General features: G+C 39.3%; 1 protein-coding gene across 1 annotated transcript in view; it reads left to right on the top strand.

Annotated features, from left to right (window-relative positions):
- PCNX1 (pecanex 1) overlaps nt 1–19,437 on the top strand; it is a 3,150,868-nt gene that overhangs the window by 1,029,930 nt on the left and 2,101,501 nt on the right. The window contains exon 11 of the mRNA XM_044073489.1: nt 15,137–15,342. Within this exon, the coding sequence (XP_043929424.1) occupies nt 15,137–15,342 (206 nt within the window). The remainder of the gene's footprint in view (nt 1–15,136; nt 15,343–19,437) is intronic.

Raw genomic sequence — 19,437 nt, 5'->3', positions numbered from 1 at the left:
TTTTTTACATGTCCAAGGGTCAGCTCCTAGTGTTCTCTCCTGTCTATCTGATGAATCTGAGCATCTTGGGGCAATGTAGCATTTGCTTCATGTACACAGACAACCCTCTCCTCCTACCACCCAACACCACAACCTGTGAGAGATGCACTTATCTAGCCAAACTGGTGGTAAAGCTCTCTCCAACCAAGACTGAACTTGACAGTCAAGAGGAGAAGGTAAACACTTGCACCACACCACACTCATCACATAGCCCCACTAAACCTACACCACCAAAATCCACACACAGAAACACAAAAACATTCACAGAGGCTCTCAATAATAATCTGTTCAAGCAACAGAGACCTCCAAAGCAGAAATGCAAGCAACCCCCCCCCCAAACACAACCCAAATGACACATAGCCCACAGACTCACTGTGCCAATAAACCACAGCCCATAAGGCAAAACAATGTATCCAACACATTAGTCATAGGTGACTTTATAGTCAGGCACACTGATGTCCCAGTCATCAGGCTAAACAAGGAGAAGGTTACTGTCAGTTGCCTGTCGGGTACCAGGATCCGCCACTTAACCCATGCACTCAGGTCACTCCACAACAAGTACAAATAGGACTTTGTCATTGTCCATGTTGGTGTGAACGACCTGAGATGTACCTCCCTGGACTACATGAAAAGAGACATGGAGGAGCTCTCCGATCTTGTAGCCCAGGCAGGTATGACTCTAACCCTGAGTAGCATCCTGCCATCGCCCAGAATGATACTGCAGTACAAGGACAAAATGATTGACTTCAATTGGCTAAGCTTCTGGTGTCATTCTAAGGGGATCCAGTATTTTTCTGCCTGGGATGACTTGGTCGACATACCACAATGCCTTGCCAGAGATGGCCTGCACCTGTCACCCCTGGGATTCCGGATACTGGCTAAGGGTCTTGCTGTCCCTGTAGTGCCTTTTTTAGGCAAGGTTCAAATTACAAAGTCACCACCGTAACAGGAACAGGCAAGCAAAAACTGAGGGTAATGCTACTCAATGCTACAAGTCTAAATCTCAAAATCCACTCACTCAAGGCACTCCTTAAAATGGAGAACACCAATATCTGTGCAGTGACTGAGACCTGGTTCAAAGGTCTAGAGAGCACCCCTGCATTACCAGGCTATAACTCATACCACACTTTTCGGCCCTCTAACCTGGACCAGCAAAGGTGGAGGTGTGTCCATATTCATTAAGGATATCCACACCTCCAGGCTAGTTGCGCAGCATAATGCATCAGAGGTTATCCAAGTGCAACTAACTCTGGCTAAACCTGCAGTCCAAATTGTAGCTTGCTACAGATCCCCCGCTATGCCCCAGGATTCCCACTCCTCTTTTCTTGATATACTGGAAAATATTAGGGTTCAGCCAAACACCCTAATAATGGGCGATTTCAACTACCCCACCATTAACTGTGAAAACTACTTATGTACCAACCCCTTTGCTTGACACTTTCTGGAATTCATAAATTCCAGTGCCCTGGATTAACTTAAACACACCCCCACCAGGGGCAACAATATCCTAGGCCTAGTCATTACCAACATGAGTGACCGGTCTTCCACACCTGAAGTCAACTCCCTGTTGGTCATATCCGACCATAAGCTAATCACCCTAGATATCCGCATCCCACCCCCACCCACCATTAAGGAAACCATGGTAAAAAGTTTCTCCAAAGCCAACTTCATGCTTCTTAAGACAGAAGTGGTGAACTTCATGACACCCATGCAGATGGACAATACAGTTACGACTGCTGAGTCCTACACAAATGCACTCTATAAGCACTTACACGAGTGCATGGATCGTGCTATCCCAAACAGAACCAAGATGCTATCCTCCAAAAAAAAAAAAAGGAAGTCAATCTGGTGGTCCCCTGCCATAAACAAACTCTACAACAGAAAGAAGAAACTGTTGCAAAAGAGAGTAAAATCCCATGAGTGGAGGAGCTCCCCTGGTCAGCCTCAGTAAGCAGCTGAGATCCCTTATAAGATCCTCCAAAGCTAGCTACGAAAACAAAATCACCACTGATTCTAAGGGCAATCACAAAGCATTCTATAGCTATGTCAAAAATCTCAATGGCAACACCCAGATCTGCTCTGAGTTACAGCACAACGACACAAAAATTACAGAACCAGCTCATATTGCCAACATCCTGGCAGATAGGTTCAGTGCTAACTTTACCCCCCCTCTCACCCCCTAAAGGGCCCATATCTATACAGGAGAAATGCAGAGGCCATGTAATCACATCTATGTAGGTAAAAGCTGCACTCTCTAAAACCAAAAACACAGCATCCATGGGACTGGACAATATCCCAGGCTGCGTTGTACATGAACTTCAGAACGAACCGACTCCCCATCTGAGCACCATGTTCAATCATAGTCTTGCGTCAGACTTTGTGCCCACTGAATGTTGCACAGCAACAGTTATCCCACTCCACAAAGGGGGAGCCACCACTGATCCTGGGACCTATCGCCCTATTAGCCTGACGAGCCTGGTCTGCAAGGCCATCGAACCTGTCATCATGGAACTCATAAACAAAGACATTGGTAACCTCCAAACTCTGGACCCCACCCACTTCGGGTTTGTGAAAGGCCGATCATGCCTTCTGAACCTGATTGACTTCTTTGAGGCAGTCACCAAAGCCGTAGACTAGGGTAAGGTGGTTCACATAGCCTATTTTGACCTTGCCAAGGCTTTTGACACCATCCCCCATTCTGGAATTATAGCTAAAGTCACTAAACTAGGTATAAATCCCTACGTCACAAGATGGGTTGCCAACTGGCTCACTGACAGAATGCACACTGTAAAAGTTGCAAACTCCAAATCTGACTTCAAACCACAGGGTTCAGTCCTGGGACCTTTCCCGTTTGGTATCTACTTCTCTAAAGTGCAGGCTAACACAGAAGGCCTCTGGCTAATGAAGTTTGCAGATGACTGCAAACTAGGAGCCATAGTAGAGTTGCCAAATGATGTGGACATCCTACAGAAGGGCCTCACTGAGATGGATGCTTGATGTCAGAGGCATGGCCTCAAGTTCAGTGCCAAAAAGTGCATTGTCATCCCCTTTGGTAAAAACCCTTTACCCATGAACTACCACATAAACGGCAGTCTACTTAACTCCGAATGTGTGATAAGAGACCTTGGGACCCAGGTGGACAGTAGTCTCTCCTTTGATAATCACATCGCCACCGTAGTCCGGAAATCCTTCTATGTGGCACAATATCACAAAAGGGTTCTCATCTAGGAAAAAAGAGGTCATTGTTCCCCTCTGCTCGGCATTCATTAGACCCATTATAGAGTACAACGCCCCTTTTGGAATGTACCTCACAAGACATCTGCAGCATCTGGAAAGGCCACAGAAGTACCTCACAAAGAGGATTACTGGCCTCAAACAGATGCCCTACACTGACTGTCTCAAAAAACTCAAGCTTTACTCTGGAGCATATCGCCTACTCTGAAGAGATCTCTGCCTAACATATATAAAGCTATGTTAAACCCAGCGCTGTTGGACATTCTACACTTAAATCCCAATCCCTCCGAGCTATACCTTGTCACCACAATAAGGACATGCTGGAGGGGAGAGATTCTTGTCGCAGAGACTTCCTATACTCTAGAACAAGCTACCCATTTATGTCAAGCAAAGTTCCTCATTAGCACTCTTCAAGAAAAATCTTGGAGTGGATGGGAAGTAGGAAATACACCCCGGGGATCACTTCTGTGGGTCTGCTTGACAGGGGCACAGGAAATTAACTTTCTTGGGTGGCGTAAGCCAGGGAACCTTGTTGGCTAGGCTTACTTAGTCCCTTGAGCCGATAGCCTAGTACCTCGCCATGAATCTTTGAACCTATAAAACAGTGCATAAATGCAGTGAAACAGTAAAAAAAAAAAAGCTTTATAACTGTGCAAAATTTAGTAGATAAGTTGTATAGCACAAGTATAATGTTAAAGAAGTGAAATTCAGTGAAATAAATGTAAGAAATAACTTATTCTGCTCTTGGAATCTTAAGTAATTTCTGCTTTGTCCCAGTGATGAATCACCATTCCACAGCCTATATGCTTTCTCCAAGTCTAGGAATGCCCATTTGGACTCTCTATCATCTCTAGTTTCTTCTTAATTATCTGTCTCACTGCAAATATTGGGTCAATTGTGCTGCGTCCTGATCTTAATCCGAACTGCTCATCTCCCATCTTACATTCTACTGCTCTCTGTATCTGTTTATCAATCACCCTCTCCAGAACATTCATGCAATGTGATAGGAGTTTTTGATGCCTTTGTACTGCCCGCAGTTGTGTATGTCTTCTTTGTTGTTTTACACTGGCACTAGTATGCTTATTCTCCAGTTATCTGGGATGCACCTTTCTCTCCACACTGCTATGAGTACCCTCAGGAGCCATTTCTCCCCTATCTCACCCAACATCTTTATCATATCTGCTGTGACCTCCTCTGAGCCTGCTGCTTTCCCTGACTTCATTTTCCTTAGTGCTATTCATATTCTAGGGTGCTCCTCTTCTACTCTAATAGTAGGCTGTTTCTGGGGCATTACAGCTTCTGTGGGGGTTTTCTTCATTCAGAAGCTGCTGGAAGTACTCTTTCCATGTGCCTTTGATGTCAAGTGGACTGTTGCTGGCATCTATTATGAAGGGTGTCTGACTGTTTTCTTTATCTTTCTGTCTTTTTTCCTTACTAGGAGGAAGTCTACCCGAGTTCCATGATGCCTACTTTTGTATGATCTTGTGACTCTCTCTTTCTGAACCATGTGTTGGCTACTGTCAAGCCATTTGCCAGACAGAAGTCTAGAATGGCTTCTCCTCCTCTATTCCTGTTGCCCCACCCATGTGGACCCAGGTAGTCCTGGTATCCTCTTCTGTCTGCCCCGATGTGTGTGTTCAAGTCACCCATTATCAACACCAATTCATGTTGTCCTGCTTTATCTACTAGCTCCTGCAACTGTTGCTTGAATCTTCCTCAGTATCACAGCCCTGCTGTGTGGCATAGGCTGAGATTATGAATACTACCCTGTTATTACACTGGAGTCTGATTGCCACGAGTCCGTCATTAATTCTGATGATATCCCTCATTGCCTTCTGAACTCTCTCTCTCACCATGATTTTCACATCATTTCTAACCTGTTCCCCTCTTGAGTGGTAGAATGTAGATCCCAAGCCATGTGGCTTTGCTGCACTGCCCATCCATCTTGTCTCTTGGATACATCGAATGTCCATCCCTCCGTGTCATCAGGTCATCAACTTCCAAGCTGTGTCATGTCAGTTAGCCTGCATTAAGTGCAGCAATTCTCAGTTCATGTTTGGCAGGTTGATTGGTTTTACTTCCAGCTTTCACTCAACAGGGCTATCTGAGGTAACCCAGGCTAGGCATCTAGACATCAGCTGGTCACTAGCTTATTGACCCAGGGCTGCTAGGTTTTATGGTTGGCACACACTGGTCAATAGGGGCACATACACCCCTCCCTGGTGTAGGTCGCAGTAGGCCGGGTTCCCAATCCACTTACCACCGGTAACTACCTATGCCCATTTTAGCGACATTAGTCAACATGACCGAATCACCTAGAGGCATATTTTACACCGTTGAGTGGCTAGCCCTGCCATGGAGTGCAGTCTGTGATCCTTGTTCTCCTATGCTGAGGATACAGTGCACCACAGTAGATGCCCAAAGCGGTTGGTTTTTAACTTGTAAATTATTAAAAGGACCTTAGACATGTGCAGGGTTCTGTGATTGTCAGCTCTGTATGCCAGTGAAATTTAAAGAGTCTGTTGTCTTTTAAAAGTTTAAGAAAAGATACAACTAACAAGAAAGGTGGAGGTATAGCCATTTTATATAAAATCACTTCAAAGTAGAATCTTTAAATATAATTCATCTCAACCTAGACAAAGCAGAAACACTCTTTGCCCAACGAAAAATCAATCCAAACAATCTAATAAATTTAATTGGTTGCTATATTCCACCAAGAAATAATATAGCCACTCTTGAGAACCTACTCCAGTGGTCCTCCACCACACTCCAACACGAAACTTTCATCCTGGGAGACTTTAACACTGATTGGCTAACTTGTAACCCCCATGCTCCCAAAAATCACATTAATCTTCATGGTTTTACACAAACTATCCAATCTCCAACCAGATTAGAAAAAACAACTAACAGGGAATCAGTCCTTGACTGGATACGAACAAACTGACCAGTCCACCCCTCTTATACAGGTTGCCTACCTGATGGCCTAAGTGACCATCTAACAACCTTCCTGCTCATAAAGCATTTCCACCACAAGGGGACTGTCTACCAAATAATTAGAAATACAAAGAATCTCAACCCCCACAACCTTATCACTGACCTACAACACTGTAACTGGACACCGTTAAAATATCTAGACCTAAACGAAGCTGTCAAATTCTTTAATTCCACCTTTCTACACATTCTGAATCTACATGCCCCACCCAGAGCCATCAGAATGAAAGTTAACAGTGCTCCTTGTCTAATTAAGGAAACCAGAGCCCTTCTCAAAACGAGGGACACAGCTTGGAACCATTGGTACAAAACCAGATCCCAAGCCACCAAACAATCCTACCTAGCGCTCAGGAATAAAGCCAAAAAGCTGGTAAAACTTGATAAAGCTAGCTACTCCCATAATCTAATACGTGAAGAAATATCGCTACTAATCCCAAAGTATCCTACCAGCAAAAATGCGAACCAAACGTTAAAGTAGTAAAACTGTAGGATACACCACGAGAACTTCAGCCACGAACATATACCACGGAAACTTCAGTTATAAAATAAATGTTGCTTTTATTCCACTGGCAAACTTTAAAATAAAAATAGAAATAAAAGAGATGAGCGCTTTCGCGTGCACTATGCACGCTTCATCAGATCTATCTAAACCATTTAGCTCTGCTCTTTAAATAGTGTAAAATAATTCATCAAATACATTAATTACATCATTTGTTAATCATCTAGTTAACCAAATTTTAAAGTGCCCTTGTGCTTTAAAATCTAAACCCTTCATCGTAAAAACATATTCATTATCAAACTTTTTAAAAACAATCATCAATTGCTTTGCATGTTCAAGAACTAGATAAAACATAAATATGAATCTATACTGTTCATATCTTAAAAAACAATTTGCTAGTACTTATCGCAACATATATATACCGAAGCTTGTATGCATGTTTGGCTGTCTATCGTACTCCCTTTAACCAAACAATAATATTAAGCAGACAATAGAATTAAGCATTTCATACAAATACATTGTTTCTGTTATAAAGAAACTTTTCATAAAGAACTTCTCATAGTAAATTTTTCATAGGAAACGTTTCATAAACAAGATTTCTTAAAGAACTTATTTTAAAAAAAAAAAAAAACTTCTTAATGCACTTCATGGAACATTCCCTATAACCTATAAAAGACTATTTTATGTATATGTGTATTGTTCTAGTAATTCTCCATCCATTGTAAGATGTTATTAAGTCTTTCTATCAATACTGTTTACATGACCCAAATGCGACTTATTCGTCGTCAAAATTAAATCTTATTAACCTATTACTAACATTCATATTTGTCTCAGAGTTTATTTCTACGCTTCTGACTGGGATAGTTATTATTGCTTAAATCTGATTACTAAAAACTGTGTACGTTTTGCTTGAATTATAATATAAAAAGAGTTTTCATTTACATATTCGCTATATGCGTTATTTATAGTAATCTATAAAATTCCTATTTTTAGTCATATTATGGTCTGAATGGATGACGACCAATTATATATATAATTCATGCAAGTCATGAAGCATAATGTAAGGCTATTCAGGAATATTGCTATATATCAAATTCATACATGAATATCATGAAAGAATATGCATAATTATGTTTGTTGAAAATGATAAATAATAAATAAAAATTATTAATATAAAATCAAATTTATCATCTATATAGTCATTGTCATGGGTTTCTTAATTGATTATTATGTGAAAATATTAAATATTAAACAATTATCAATAAACAATGTATGTCATTATCAATTAACAATTAATGAATAATAAACAATATTTTTTATATAAATCTCATCTATTAAGTAAATATTGATTATATCTAAAAATATCTAAAATTACATATTCTAACTATTAAAATTTTTTTATATATTGTAATAAATATGCATGTATGTATAATAACACTGTGTTGAAAAGGGAAGGCTGACTTTAGAGGTTCTCTGCATGAATATTGTGAAAAATAATCCCAGGTCCATACATCCATTCCCAGAACATCTTCTTAAAAGTCCAAGGAAACTCCCATTACTCTTTCTGAGATGGGGTATATTTCTTGTACATATATCAAATTAATTATTAGGATTGCCTTATAATAGTCATTCTTACTAAGGAAATTCCATGGTATATTCTATACCAAAAAAACTCATCTCCTTTCCAAAATGGGTTTTAAAGAAACATAATTATTAATGCCAGGCATTTTATGTGCTCCAAATCTAAATATCCAATCCAATTCTAACTTAGCTAAATAATTTTCATTATCTCCCATTCTCAGGTTTATTTTGACTGTCTGTAGGACCCTAAATTTAAACTCATGTGTTGGGTGTAAAACAATATGCCTGGCAAGGGCATTCAACTCATTCCTTCTACGTATGTCATATATATGATTATATATGCGTTCCTTGAATTTTCTTTTCGTAAGACCAATATAGAATGCTTCACAAACTGTACAGTTAGCCATATATATTAAATTCATTGTATTACAATCAGTGTGTTCTTTAGGTATGAATTCCGAAAAACCGTCTGGATGTTTATAGTACTGAACAGATGTTATATGTTTACACATATTACATTTCATACATGGGAATGTTCCATATTTTACATGGGCACCATCTATTCCTGTGTTTATTTTATTAAAATCTTTAGAAAAAATAACCTTCAGATTATCACATGTACGAAACACAAAAAAAGGTTTATTGCCAACCACAGTTTGTATATCATCCACCATGGTCAGCACATTCCAATTCTTTATTATTATATTTCTAATGTCTGCATTATCATTGGTATATTTCATAACATATCTAATCCTGTTTTCATGTTTCCATTCCTTAGACACTTTCTTTGCTAAATATTTTCTATTCTCTTCAGTAACACCTTGAACTAAGTTATCAGTCTCTGTTCCTAATAAAGGATGAAGGACATCATTCTTTATATCCTTCACTAACTTGGGAGCATATCCTCTCTTAGTAAAAAGTTTTTCCATGAAACATGCTTCATCTTTCAATATTATTGGGTCTTTACATATTCTCATCAATCTAGAAAACTGCCCTTTCACTACACCTGCAAACACATGTCTAGGGTGCATGCTGCTATATTCTATCATTGTATTTTTCCAACATTTTTTTCTATAAAGTTTGGAGGTTAGATGACCCTCTATATTAAAGTAGAGATTAACATCTAAGAAATTAATGTCAGTTTGTGAATATTCAAGAGTGAATCTGAGGAATTCAGTGGTGGATTCTAGGTATTCCACGAATTCTTTCAGCTCTATGGCTGTACCTACCCATATCAGGACCACATCATCTACAAACCTCCTGTATAACCGTATTTTATCCATCCAGATGTTGTTAAACAGATGTTCTTGTTCCCAATAGTATAGAACTAAATTTGTGTAAGTATTTGCACATGGGGTGCCCATGGCAACTCCCCATGTTTGCAAGTAATACTTACCATCAAATAAGAAGACATTATTGTACAATACAGTTTCCATAAGTTGATTTATCAATATTTGTCTATCAACAGAAAAATCACTCATTCCCATCATCAATTCTCTGATGGCCTGAAGTCCATACTCATTAGGTATGCAGGTAAACAGATTGCATACATCTAATGTGACTAACAGAGGGGTGTCTGTGTGGGTTACGTCCTGTTGGATTTTCTCTATGTCTTCTAATAAATGCGGTGTGTCCCTCAAGATTGTTCCTACTTTACTTACTAAGGGTCTCAACATCTTTTCTAAAAATATGGAAATATTATATGTAGCCCAATCCCTTCCTGACACTATAGGTCGCATAGGTATGGGATTGACATCCTTGTGTATTTTCGGAAGTCCCTTAAAGGAAGGTATGAGTGGATCTTGGATGTATAGGAAATCATACATTTCCTTACTTATTTGACGGCACATGAGTAGGTCATAAAGATTTTCATGTATATTCTTTATTATCACTTTAATTTTTTCAGCACTTATTTCCTTATATGTATTATTACCTTTCAACATAGTTTCAATATTAACAATGTAATCTATTTTATTAAGTAGCACTACCCCACCCCCTTTGTCTGCTGTTGTGATTATGACATCCATATTCTTCCTTAATCTCTTTAGTGATTCAAATTCTGAATTATTTAGATTGCAAAACTTATTTTTTATATATTTATCCGAATAAAATTTATATAAATCTTTTTCACATAATCTGACAAAACATTCTACTGTTGCAGGTAACTGTGGAGAAAAAGTGCTTTTCTTTTTAAATACATTAGTAATAGCATTATTGTTACCTTCATTTAAGTTCATCTCACTTTTGTTCTTAAAAAGCATTTTCAAAGCAATCTTCCTTGCAAATAGTCTCAAGTCAGTAAATGTTTCAGCCAGTGTGCTAGATTGGGAAGGTATGAAATTCAAGCCTCGATTTAGTAACGAAAAGTCAGAATCACATAATACATAATCAGAATAATTATAAACCACATGAGTCAGTTCCACGTCTTCTTCTGTTGTCCTTGTCTGTCCTGGGAATACTTACGTTTCCTCGGCCCCCTGCTCGTCGATCTGCCTCTGGTAAAGTTGTCCATTCTTATCGGAAAAGGAGCGTTTCCTATTCTGTTAGAGTTAATGTTCACTCGTTTAATGGCTCCCATTTTAGATGGGTCGTCAGTATTATGAAGCGCTTGCTGGTTAGGAGGGGGTGTATTCAAGTCAGTCACTTCTCCGGTATTAACAATTCTGTGTGCATTCGACTCATCTACGGCATCTACTGCTGTTGTAAAAGGCGCCAAATTCAAACTGTCAGTCATTTCCGGTTCTGTTATTTGCTGGATTCTACGCTGATCAGTTTGGATAACACTGTTCACATTATCTCTGGGCCACACAAAGATGTTGCCCATTTTAAAGTCATTATTATCCCTGATTAATTTGCGTTGTTTCGTGAGCTTTAATTTTTCACTGTAGATATGAATTTGCGTAGATATACTATTCAGTTTCCTAATACAGACTTCAGAGTTGAAGCGCTCTGTAATGTTCTGATATAGAGCATCAGTTTTATTTTGTAAATCAATCTCTAACGGCTCAAAGTATTCTAAAAGCAAATGCATATATTTGAACCCCAGTTCCAAGTTTAGATCTTGCCATTTCATTAACAAATCAGGGTACGACTGGCCATACGTGGGCATGCATAGTACTCGCATGCCCCTTGGTATGACCTTAAAATGAACACAAGCTTGTAGATGTTTCCTTTGCCATGCAAATCTCTGTAATTTATATAAATTGTTTTCTAGCTCCCTTGTCATAGTAAAAAAATCATTCATATTTTCATCATTACCATTCGGCCCGATCCTGGTATTTGCGGGTTCTGACAAATTCAGCATTAATAAAGGGTTATTTTTCTGTGGTAGAAAAGCGTCAAGGTTTAACAAGTGTAGTCTTGTTTCAGGATTATAGTCTAGCTCCACATTTACGTTCTCCATAGCGTGGATGCAGTGATACAAAATGCAGGAAAGCCACCAAATACGTGAAGAAATATCGCTACTAATCCCAAAGTATCCTACCAGCAAAAATGCGAACCAAACGTTAAAGTAGTAAAACTGTAGGATACACCACGAGAACTTCAGCCACGAACATATACCACGAAAACTTCAGTTATAAAATAAATGTTGCTTTTATTCCACTGGCAAACTTTAAAATAAAAATCTCTTTTATTTTATCTCTTTTATTTCTATTTTTATTTCTATTTTTATTTTAAAGTTTGCCAGTGGAATAAAAGCAACATTTATTTTATAACTGAAGTTTTCGTGGTATATGTTCGTGGCTGAAGTTCTCGTGGTGTATCCTTCAGTTTTACTACTTTTACTCCCATAATCTATAAATAAAGCATCAACATAATACTCATAAGTTATGGGCAGCCATCAACAAAATTCTCTCACCAGGTAAAAGTAGTACCCCCTTCCCCACCACCAATAACACATCAGAAACCATAGCCACACAGTTAACAAATTCTTCACTGACGCAATTCTAGCCCTATCCAACCAACAAAACACCTCTAACAACTCTCCCCTACTGAAACCTATATATCACCTTGCAATAACAACCTATTCAACTTCCAGCCCATCTCTACTGACGGGATTAAAAAATACCTAAAAAAACTTAAGCCCACAACACTAGCATCTGTCATCTTATCAGCAGAATTCATACAAATAGCAGCCAAAGCCATTGCCTACCCTGTAACCATTCTTAACAGATCCCTGTCCGAAGCCCTTGTCCCTGATGTATGGAAAATATCACATATAATCCCTCTTCATAAAGGAGGGAACTCCACAGAGCTAACCAACTATTGCCCAATAGCTATCCTATCCCCATAGCCAAAATCCTGGAGAGATGTATACACACCCAAATCATGGACTACTTGCATGCACATAAACTCCTATCAGTTACTCAACATGGCTTTCGCCCCTATCACAGCACCGCCACAGCTCTTATGTCCTTCACCAGCACAGTTAACTACCACAGAAATAATGGCAGATTTGTGTCAGCCACCTTCCTCTACCTGTCAGAAGCCTTTGACATGGTTAGACACAGTATACTCGTCAAAACTCTCCAATTTAGGTTTTCGTGACTCCTCCCTAGCCTGGTGCCAAAGCTGCCTAGCCAGACACCAAAGGTCAGTGCTGAGGCGGCATGAACTCTCTCCACTGCTCCCAGTCACTCTCGGCGTGCCACAAGGTTCCATTCTAGGTCCATTACTATTCTCTCTGTATACCAACAACCTCCACTCTTCCATCCCTCAGGCATCTGTCATGTAATATGCAGATGATTCCACTCTAATCTGTTCAGCCTCTTCCTTACAAGAACTGCATTTACTTACTCAACAATCCTTTCTAGCATTTGAGAAGTTAGTATCTAACCTCCAACTGATTTTAAATCCTAACAAAACTAAACTTCTTTTCAAACCAACCAGATCCACCTCTTAGAACCCCACCTTCAATATCACGTCCATTACTAATACTATAATTTCCCCTATAGCTCACACAAAACTTCTCTGTGTTGAAATTGACAGTAATTTGAGATTTGACATGCACATTGCCCACACTATTAAGAAAGTGCACAAGAAAATGGGAATTCTCTATAGGAACAGACAGTATCTTACCACACAATCAAAAGCCACCATATCTTGTACCCACCTGCTTTCTACCCTGCTATACACCTCCCTAGTCCTCACCAATCTTAGAAAGACCGATTTTACAAAACTTAAATCCTGGTATAACAGTATCGCTAGGTTCGCCACTGACTCCCCATATAGAACACACCACTGTTTAGCATTAAATCCTCTTAACTGGCTAGAATTTCACCAACTTAGGCAATACAGCCAACTTACACTTGCTCAATAAATTCTGCATTACCCAGAGAAAACCCATCCCTACAAAACTTACTGCCACCATATTCAAACAGGACTATGAGCTCAACCAGCAAATTCCTTCTTGAAGTAACTAAACCCCTCAACAGAGCAAGGGAATCGCTTTTCTCTAATTATGTATCCAAACTATGGAACTCCTTACCTACACACATCTTCTATCTTACCATTAATACAATTTAAAAAGACATTAAGAATTCACTTTGCTTTTAATTGGCTCTGTTCCTGTACAGGTCCAGGCTGGCTTCCATCTCCAGTTCCACTATACTCTGTACAGAACTGTTAAAAGCTTTCTCTTAATTGTCTGTAGGGCTATATCCTAAGGCTATTACATAACCAGACTAGTCAAATGTACATCATGTTTTATTTTTGTATGTATCTACTCAATTATGTTTTATGACTCTGTAAATGTCAACTTATACTTTATATATTGTGTTTATGATAACTGTTTTGTATATAAATTTCCTGCATTCATTTGTACTGATGTTTATTTGTGGAGCTTTTCTCCTCGGGCCCCCACTGAAAACGGAGATGTGTCCACTAGACTTTTCTGGTTAACAAATGTAAAAAAAAAAATAAAATAAATTTTGTTCAAGTCACAGTCTGAACCTTCAAGTGAACAGGCTGCCGTTAGTAGTTTCATTTACTTATGTTGAGATTTTGTGACATAAGTGTTTGGGGCAAAGCACCACATATTAGGTTGGGGTTGGGGGGGGGGTGATAGTCCTGCTGCAGCACCATATTGCTGAGAAATGCTCATTTGCTTAAAGAGGCTTTTAGAGTCATGACTATAACAAAGATATCTCAATTAGGTGGCTGATAGCTAGGTTTAAATATACATTTACTGCACCAGATTAGAGTTAGCTGGTCAGCAAGAGACATTGTGATTTAGGTTTGCTTTATGCAAGTTGATACTTCCAGATAATACTGGTAAACACCTCAGAGCCATTGAGTGAAATGTTTTTCGTTTGATACAGGTTATTCTCTTTCCTTCTGTACCTCGGCTTTATATCAGTACTGTTCATATTCTCTTTGAGAACTTGACAGTAATGTAGTATGTTTGTATCCAGTGAAGTAATTCCATTTTAAAAGGATGGAGTCTTTGTAACTGTGGATGTATGAAAAGTAGCAGCAGTAGTCATTAATTCTTGAAAGCTTAGGTGATGTCTTTGGAATATTATCTGAACCCCCAATGTATGTGTTTTCACATTTGTGAAAGGAGTGTTGGGTGCAGGTGTCTTATGTTGTGGCAGCGAGCCAGAGACTTGAAAAATGTACAGTTTAGCTTTACCAGAATCTGTTTAGTTGCACCACAGTCTGGGATGGCAAAATAGACCTTTAACCTTGAGTTAGTAAGCTATTTCCCCACCACATGTCTGGGTAAGGAACATAGCATTTTGTTGGTGATCCTTAATGTTTATGCTCTAAACATCCTGTCTTCTCCCACAGATACGGTTAAACAGATTACTAACCATTGATCCAGATCTCTTAGAACACCAAGACATAGACTTGAGCCCTGACTTGCAGGATCACATGCATTCACAAGAGGAAGCTGCTCACAAAATTAAGCACTACTACCGTTTCTGGCTGCTGCCCAATCTTCTCTGGATAGGAATTAACTTCGACCGGCTCACCCTTCTTGCACTGTTTGACAGGTATGTCAAATGCCTTACTGCCTTGCTGCTTTTTATTCAGTTCTGCTGGCGTAAACAGTAAGTATAAGTAATAGAACTAAGGTATGTTTAATTAGTACCTAAGTAAGTGGATATCTCTGCTCAGATATAATATGAAAAGGTTTTTGAATAGGAAAAGACTTATGAAGATGGCCAGTAGTATGCTATTGCAGCAACATAGTGTTGTTTTTTAGATAAAAAAAAAAAGCAAGAACTAGGAGCTTGTGGTGTTACTGCAAGGTAAACCGTACAGTATATTTTTTTCTCATTGCCTCCAACATGTAGATGTTATGGCCATGATTTTGATCCTAACTGATTTTTTTTATTGCCATCTGACTTATGTGCTTAGAAGATCCAGCTGGAGAAGATTGAGGGATGGTTGTTGGCTTGTGCATCCTGGGGAAAGGGCTATTGACATTTCCACTGCAGGAGCTTTATCCAAGGGAAGATCTAATGTTGCTGTTCAGTTCATGGGAACTTGTGATAGTGATTCCAGTCAGTGTGTTGACATTCCATCTGAGGATCACAGGTTATTGAAGTAAGCAGTCACCATGGGCTTGGCAAAGTGGCTATTGTGCTGACCTTGCTGTCTAATATGAAGGAGGTCTTTTATGAGCATATAAAAATCTCCTAACTCCTGCATGATGGCTGTCATCATTCTCAGCAGTCACCTTCCCTCCTGGCATCATCATGAATAAAAAGCAGAGAAGGAAGTTAGATGGCCACTGGGACAGGGCATTAATTTACATTTTGTTCTTAGGTGCTACTTTTTTGTATTTAAGAACTTAAAAACTGGGAGACTAACCAGTCTTGATTTTTATTTATTATATTAAAAGCAAATTAGAGTTAATTGCTTTCGTTTGTGATAGGAACTTCATCAGAGGTAATGCACTGATAAAAACCAGTTCTCTTTAAACCACTTAGCACAATAAAAAAATTGTGTAACATCTTAATAAAAAATCTTTGACAGTAACAACTTGTAACTAACAACTAAAAAATACTTAAACACATTATAAAAACATTTTAAAAATATTGTAAGAACCTTTGTTAAAAAGATATATAAATATATTAATTGCAAAACTTTTTGTAACAACTGTAGCATACAAAACATTGCATTAAAACGCATATTTACCTAATTACACATATTTTATGAAAGTCATGTTACTAATACGTATTTCATACTGCAAATTGAACCTTACTCTAGTAATGTCTTTCGTATTTTCCCGGTTAGGGGTCGCCACAGCGGTACTCCGGTCTGCTAATGATTATCGATGGATTTTTACAGTGCTGAGTTGCCAGCTCAACCTTCAAAGAAGGCACACCCATTCATGCACGCACCTACCTGCATGTCTTTAACATCACTTGACCGTGGGGAGGACATGCAGACTCCACACAGAAGGCTCTCCAGCTGAGAATCGAACACGGGAACCTCTTGCTGTGAGGAGACGACGCTAACTGTTGCACCACCGCGGCCATTGCAAATTGAACCTTACTCTATTATATTGTATTAGCTTTCAGTGCTAATATGCTGTTTGGGGAATGGGATAATAAGACAAATTAAGTTGAGAATTTATGAGCATAATTATACTATTAGAAGCCATAAAATAAATGCACTATTTAAACATTCTCTTAAATGTAATAATTTAAAAATATATAATTTGATGATGTTAATCTTCTTTCCATTCATCACTGATTGGTTCGGTTCTGAGCCCTCGGAACCGAGTCGACCTATTACCAAGCTCGCTCCAGCCAAAAAAAAAACTCTCGAGCTAAGTCTCTCCCCAGAATGCTGTTCTCCCTGTTACCTCAGATCTTGTTTGCCGTAAAGCCGCGTTTCAGCCCAGCTCTCAGCTAAGTAAAATCATTTTTGATCTTTGTGTAAAAGTTTTTGGATATCTTCATATTTTACTAATCCTTTTGTATTTCTAGTGTCTCTTCTTCGATCTAACTAACTATATATTTTCCACTCTACCCGTTTTTACCGTTGGTAAACTGAAGTACCATTGTTTGTAAGGCCTTTTCCCTTACCCTTGTGGTGTTTCTTCAGTACCATAGCTGGTATTGCTTTCTCTTCCCTAACCTGTTGGCTTTTATATGTATTCAGGTATTTCCAAAACAGTGTAAGAAACTTCTCTGTGTGGAAGATTTTCAGTCCATATATTTCTAGTTAATCACTGTATATTAATCAGATCAGACAATTGTAGTAGAAGTAGCGAATGTAAACTCGTCTTAAGTCAAAACAAAACAAAAAGTAATAATAGAAAATATATAGTTGTACAGCATTACTAAGTATTCAAAAGTAATCCAAGCAAGGCAGGCAGTCTGTTTCCAGTCGAAAATCCTTTATTAAGTAAGGTCTGTTTACTTAATAAAGGATTTTCGACTGGAAACAGACTGTCTGCCTTGCTTGGATTACTTTTGAATACTTAGTAATGCTGTACAATTATATATTTTCTATTATTACTTTTTGTTTTGTTTTGTTTTGACTTAAGATGAGTTTACGTTCGCTACTTCTACTACCATTGTCTGATTTGATTAATATACAGTGATTAACTAGAAATATATGGACTGAAAATCTTCCACACTGAGAAGTTTCTTGCACTGTTTTGTTTTTGGACCCACTACACTTTAGTGGGTTGTTTTGAGACTTTGGGGATACCACAGAGATTACTTGTTTTTTATTCAGGTATTTCTCTTTCTTCACATTTACAGTGAGTTATAATATTGGTATTCTCTTCTGATTTCTTGTGTTTTAGAACTGAGTAACTTCATTATCGTTGGATTATACAGATGTTCTTTGTGTTTCACGGTTGCAGTCATCACATTTGGGTTATCCCTGCCAGGGTAACCCTCGGCCGACCCGAATACCAGAGGCTTACTATTTCTGCATCAGTTGCTGTCGCTTCAGGACTGATGTCAGGTCGTCAGGAGTATAAAGTAAGGCAGCCGACGCCATTGCATCAGTTTTTCTTGCCATAACTTGTGAGGAGCCCCCAAGTGGGAGCCAGGTTCTGGTGGAAGAACCCCACCAGTAGAAAGTAATACCAAATATGTCCCTTGTAAGGAAAGAGAAGAAAGAAGAGGGGGATGGTGGGAGGAAAACCAGGACTGCAACAGTGAATACACTCGAACAGCTACATTTATGGTAAGTGTATACAACTCTACTATGTTCTTCGTATTTCACAGTTGCAGTCATCATATTTGGGTTGATTCCCAAAGCTGAGGAAATGGGTGGAGGCAGTCATAAAAAACTAAGGGCGGGCTAGGATGCCTTGCAAGAATGCATTGGCAAACCCTGACCTGGGTTTGGAGAAGATAGGCAGGTGGTAATGTTTGGTAAACGTGTGAACAGATGTCCAGGTGGCAGCCTCCAGGATGTCCCTGGTGGGGACTCCTCTGAGGAAAGCTGCAGAGGTGGAGGCTGCTGTGGTGGAGTGAGCCCTGACCCCCCTGAGGGGAGGCTTTCCTTGTTTCCAGGTGTAAGTGTACACAACTGTACTTAAATTGTGGTGTCCTTTCTATTAAAATGGAGGATAAGAAGGGTACTTCTGGCTTTAAGCATTGTACGTCTTGTAAGGGCAAGTTACCTCACAGTGACTTTCATGATTAGTGGACCACCTTTCGGTGCAGCCTCCATGTGATTTTTGTCAAAGTTCCAGCCAATGCACTCTGAAGGGATTACTTAAGTTTCCCTTCTCAGAGGCCATTTCTGCAATGGAGGTCTCAACCTCTCCGTCTAAGGACAAAAAGAGATCCCATTCTGTTCCTTCTCCACCATTGGATGATCAGAGCAAACTTGGGAAATCTAGAGTCCCCAAGTTATTGTCTGAGCATAAATATGCCTCTTCGGCTCCGACCATCTCAAATCCTTTGATACTGACCCCTGTATTGGCACAGGCCCTGCCTCCAGCACCGATCATAGATCTTACTACCCCTATTTCGGCTTCGGCACCTGTAGCTACTTCGGCTCAGCTCACACCTTTTACTTCGACTTCGGTTTCCATTTTGGAACCGATCGTTTCGGCTCCAAGTGCCAGTTTGGCACTGAGTGTTGTACCAACCTCACTGGATCTGACC

Source organism: Protopterus annectens, chromosome 6.part0, assembly GCF_019279795.1.
Source record: "Protopterus annectens isolate FY-2018-M chromosome 6.part0, PAN1.0, whole genome shotgun sequence".
In the NCBI taxonomy this organism is placed as follows: domain Eukaryota; kingdom Metazoa; phylum Chordata; order Ceratodontiformes; family Protopteridae; genus Protopterus; species Protopterus annectens.
The sequence above is the reverse complement of the archived record's forward strand: the minus strand, read 5'-3'. Positions and strand labels throughout refer to the sequence as shown.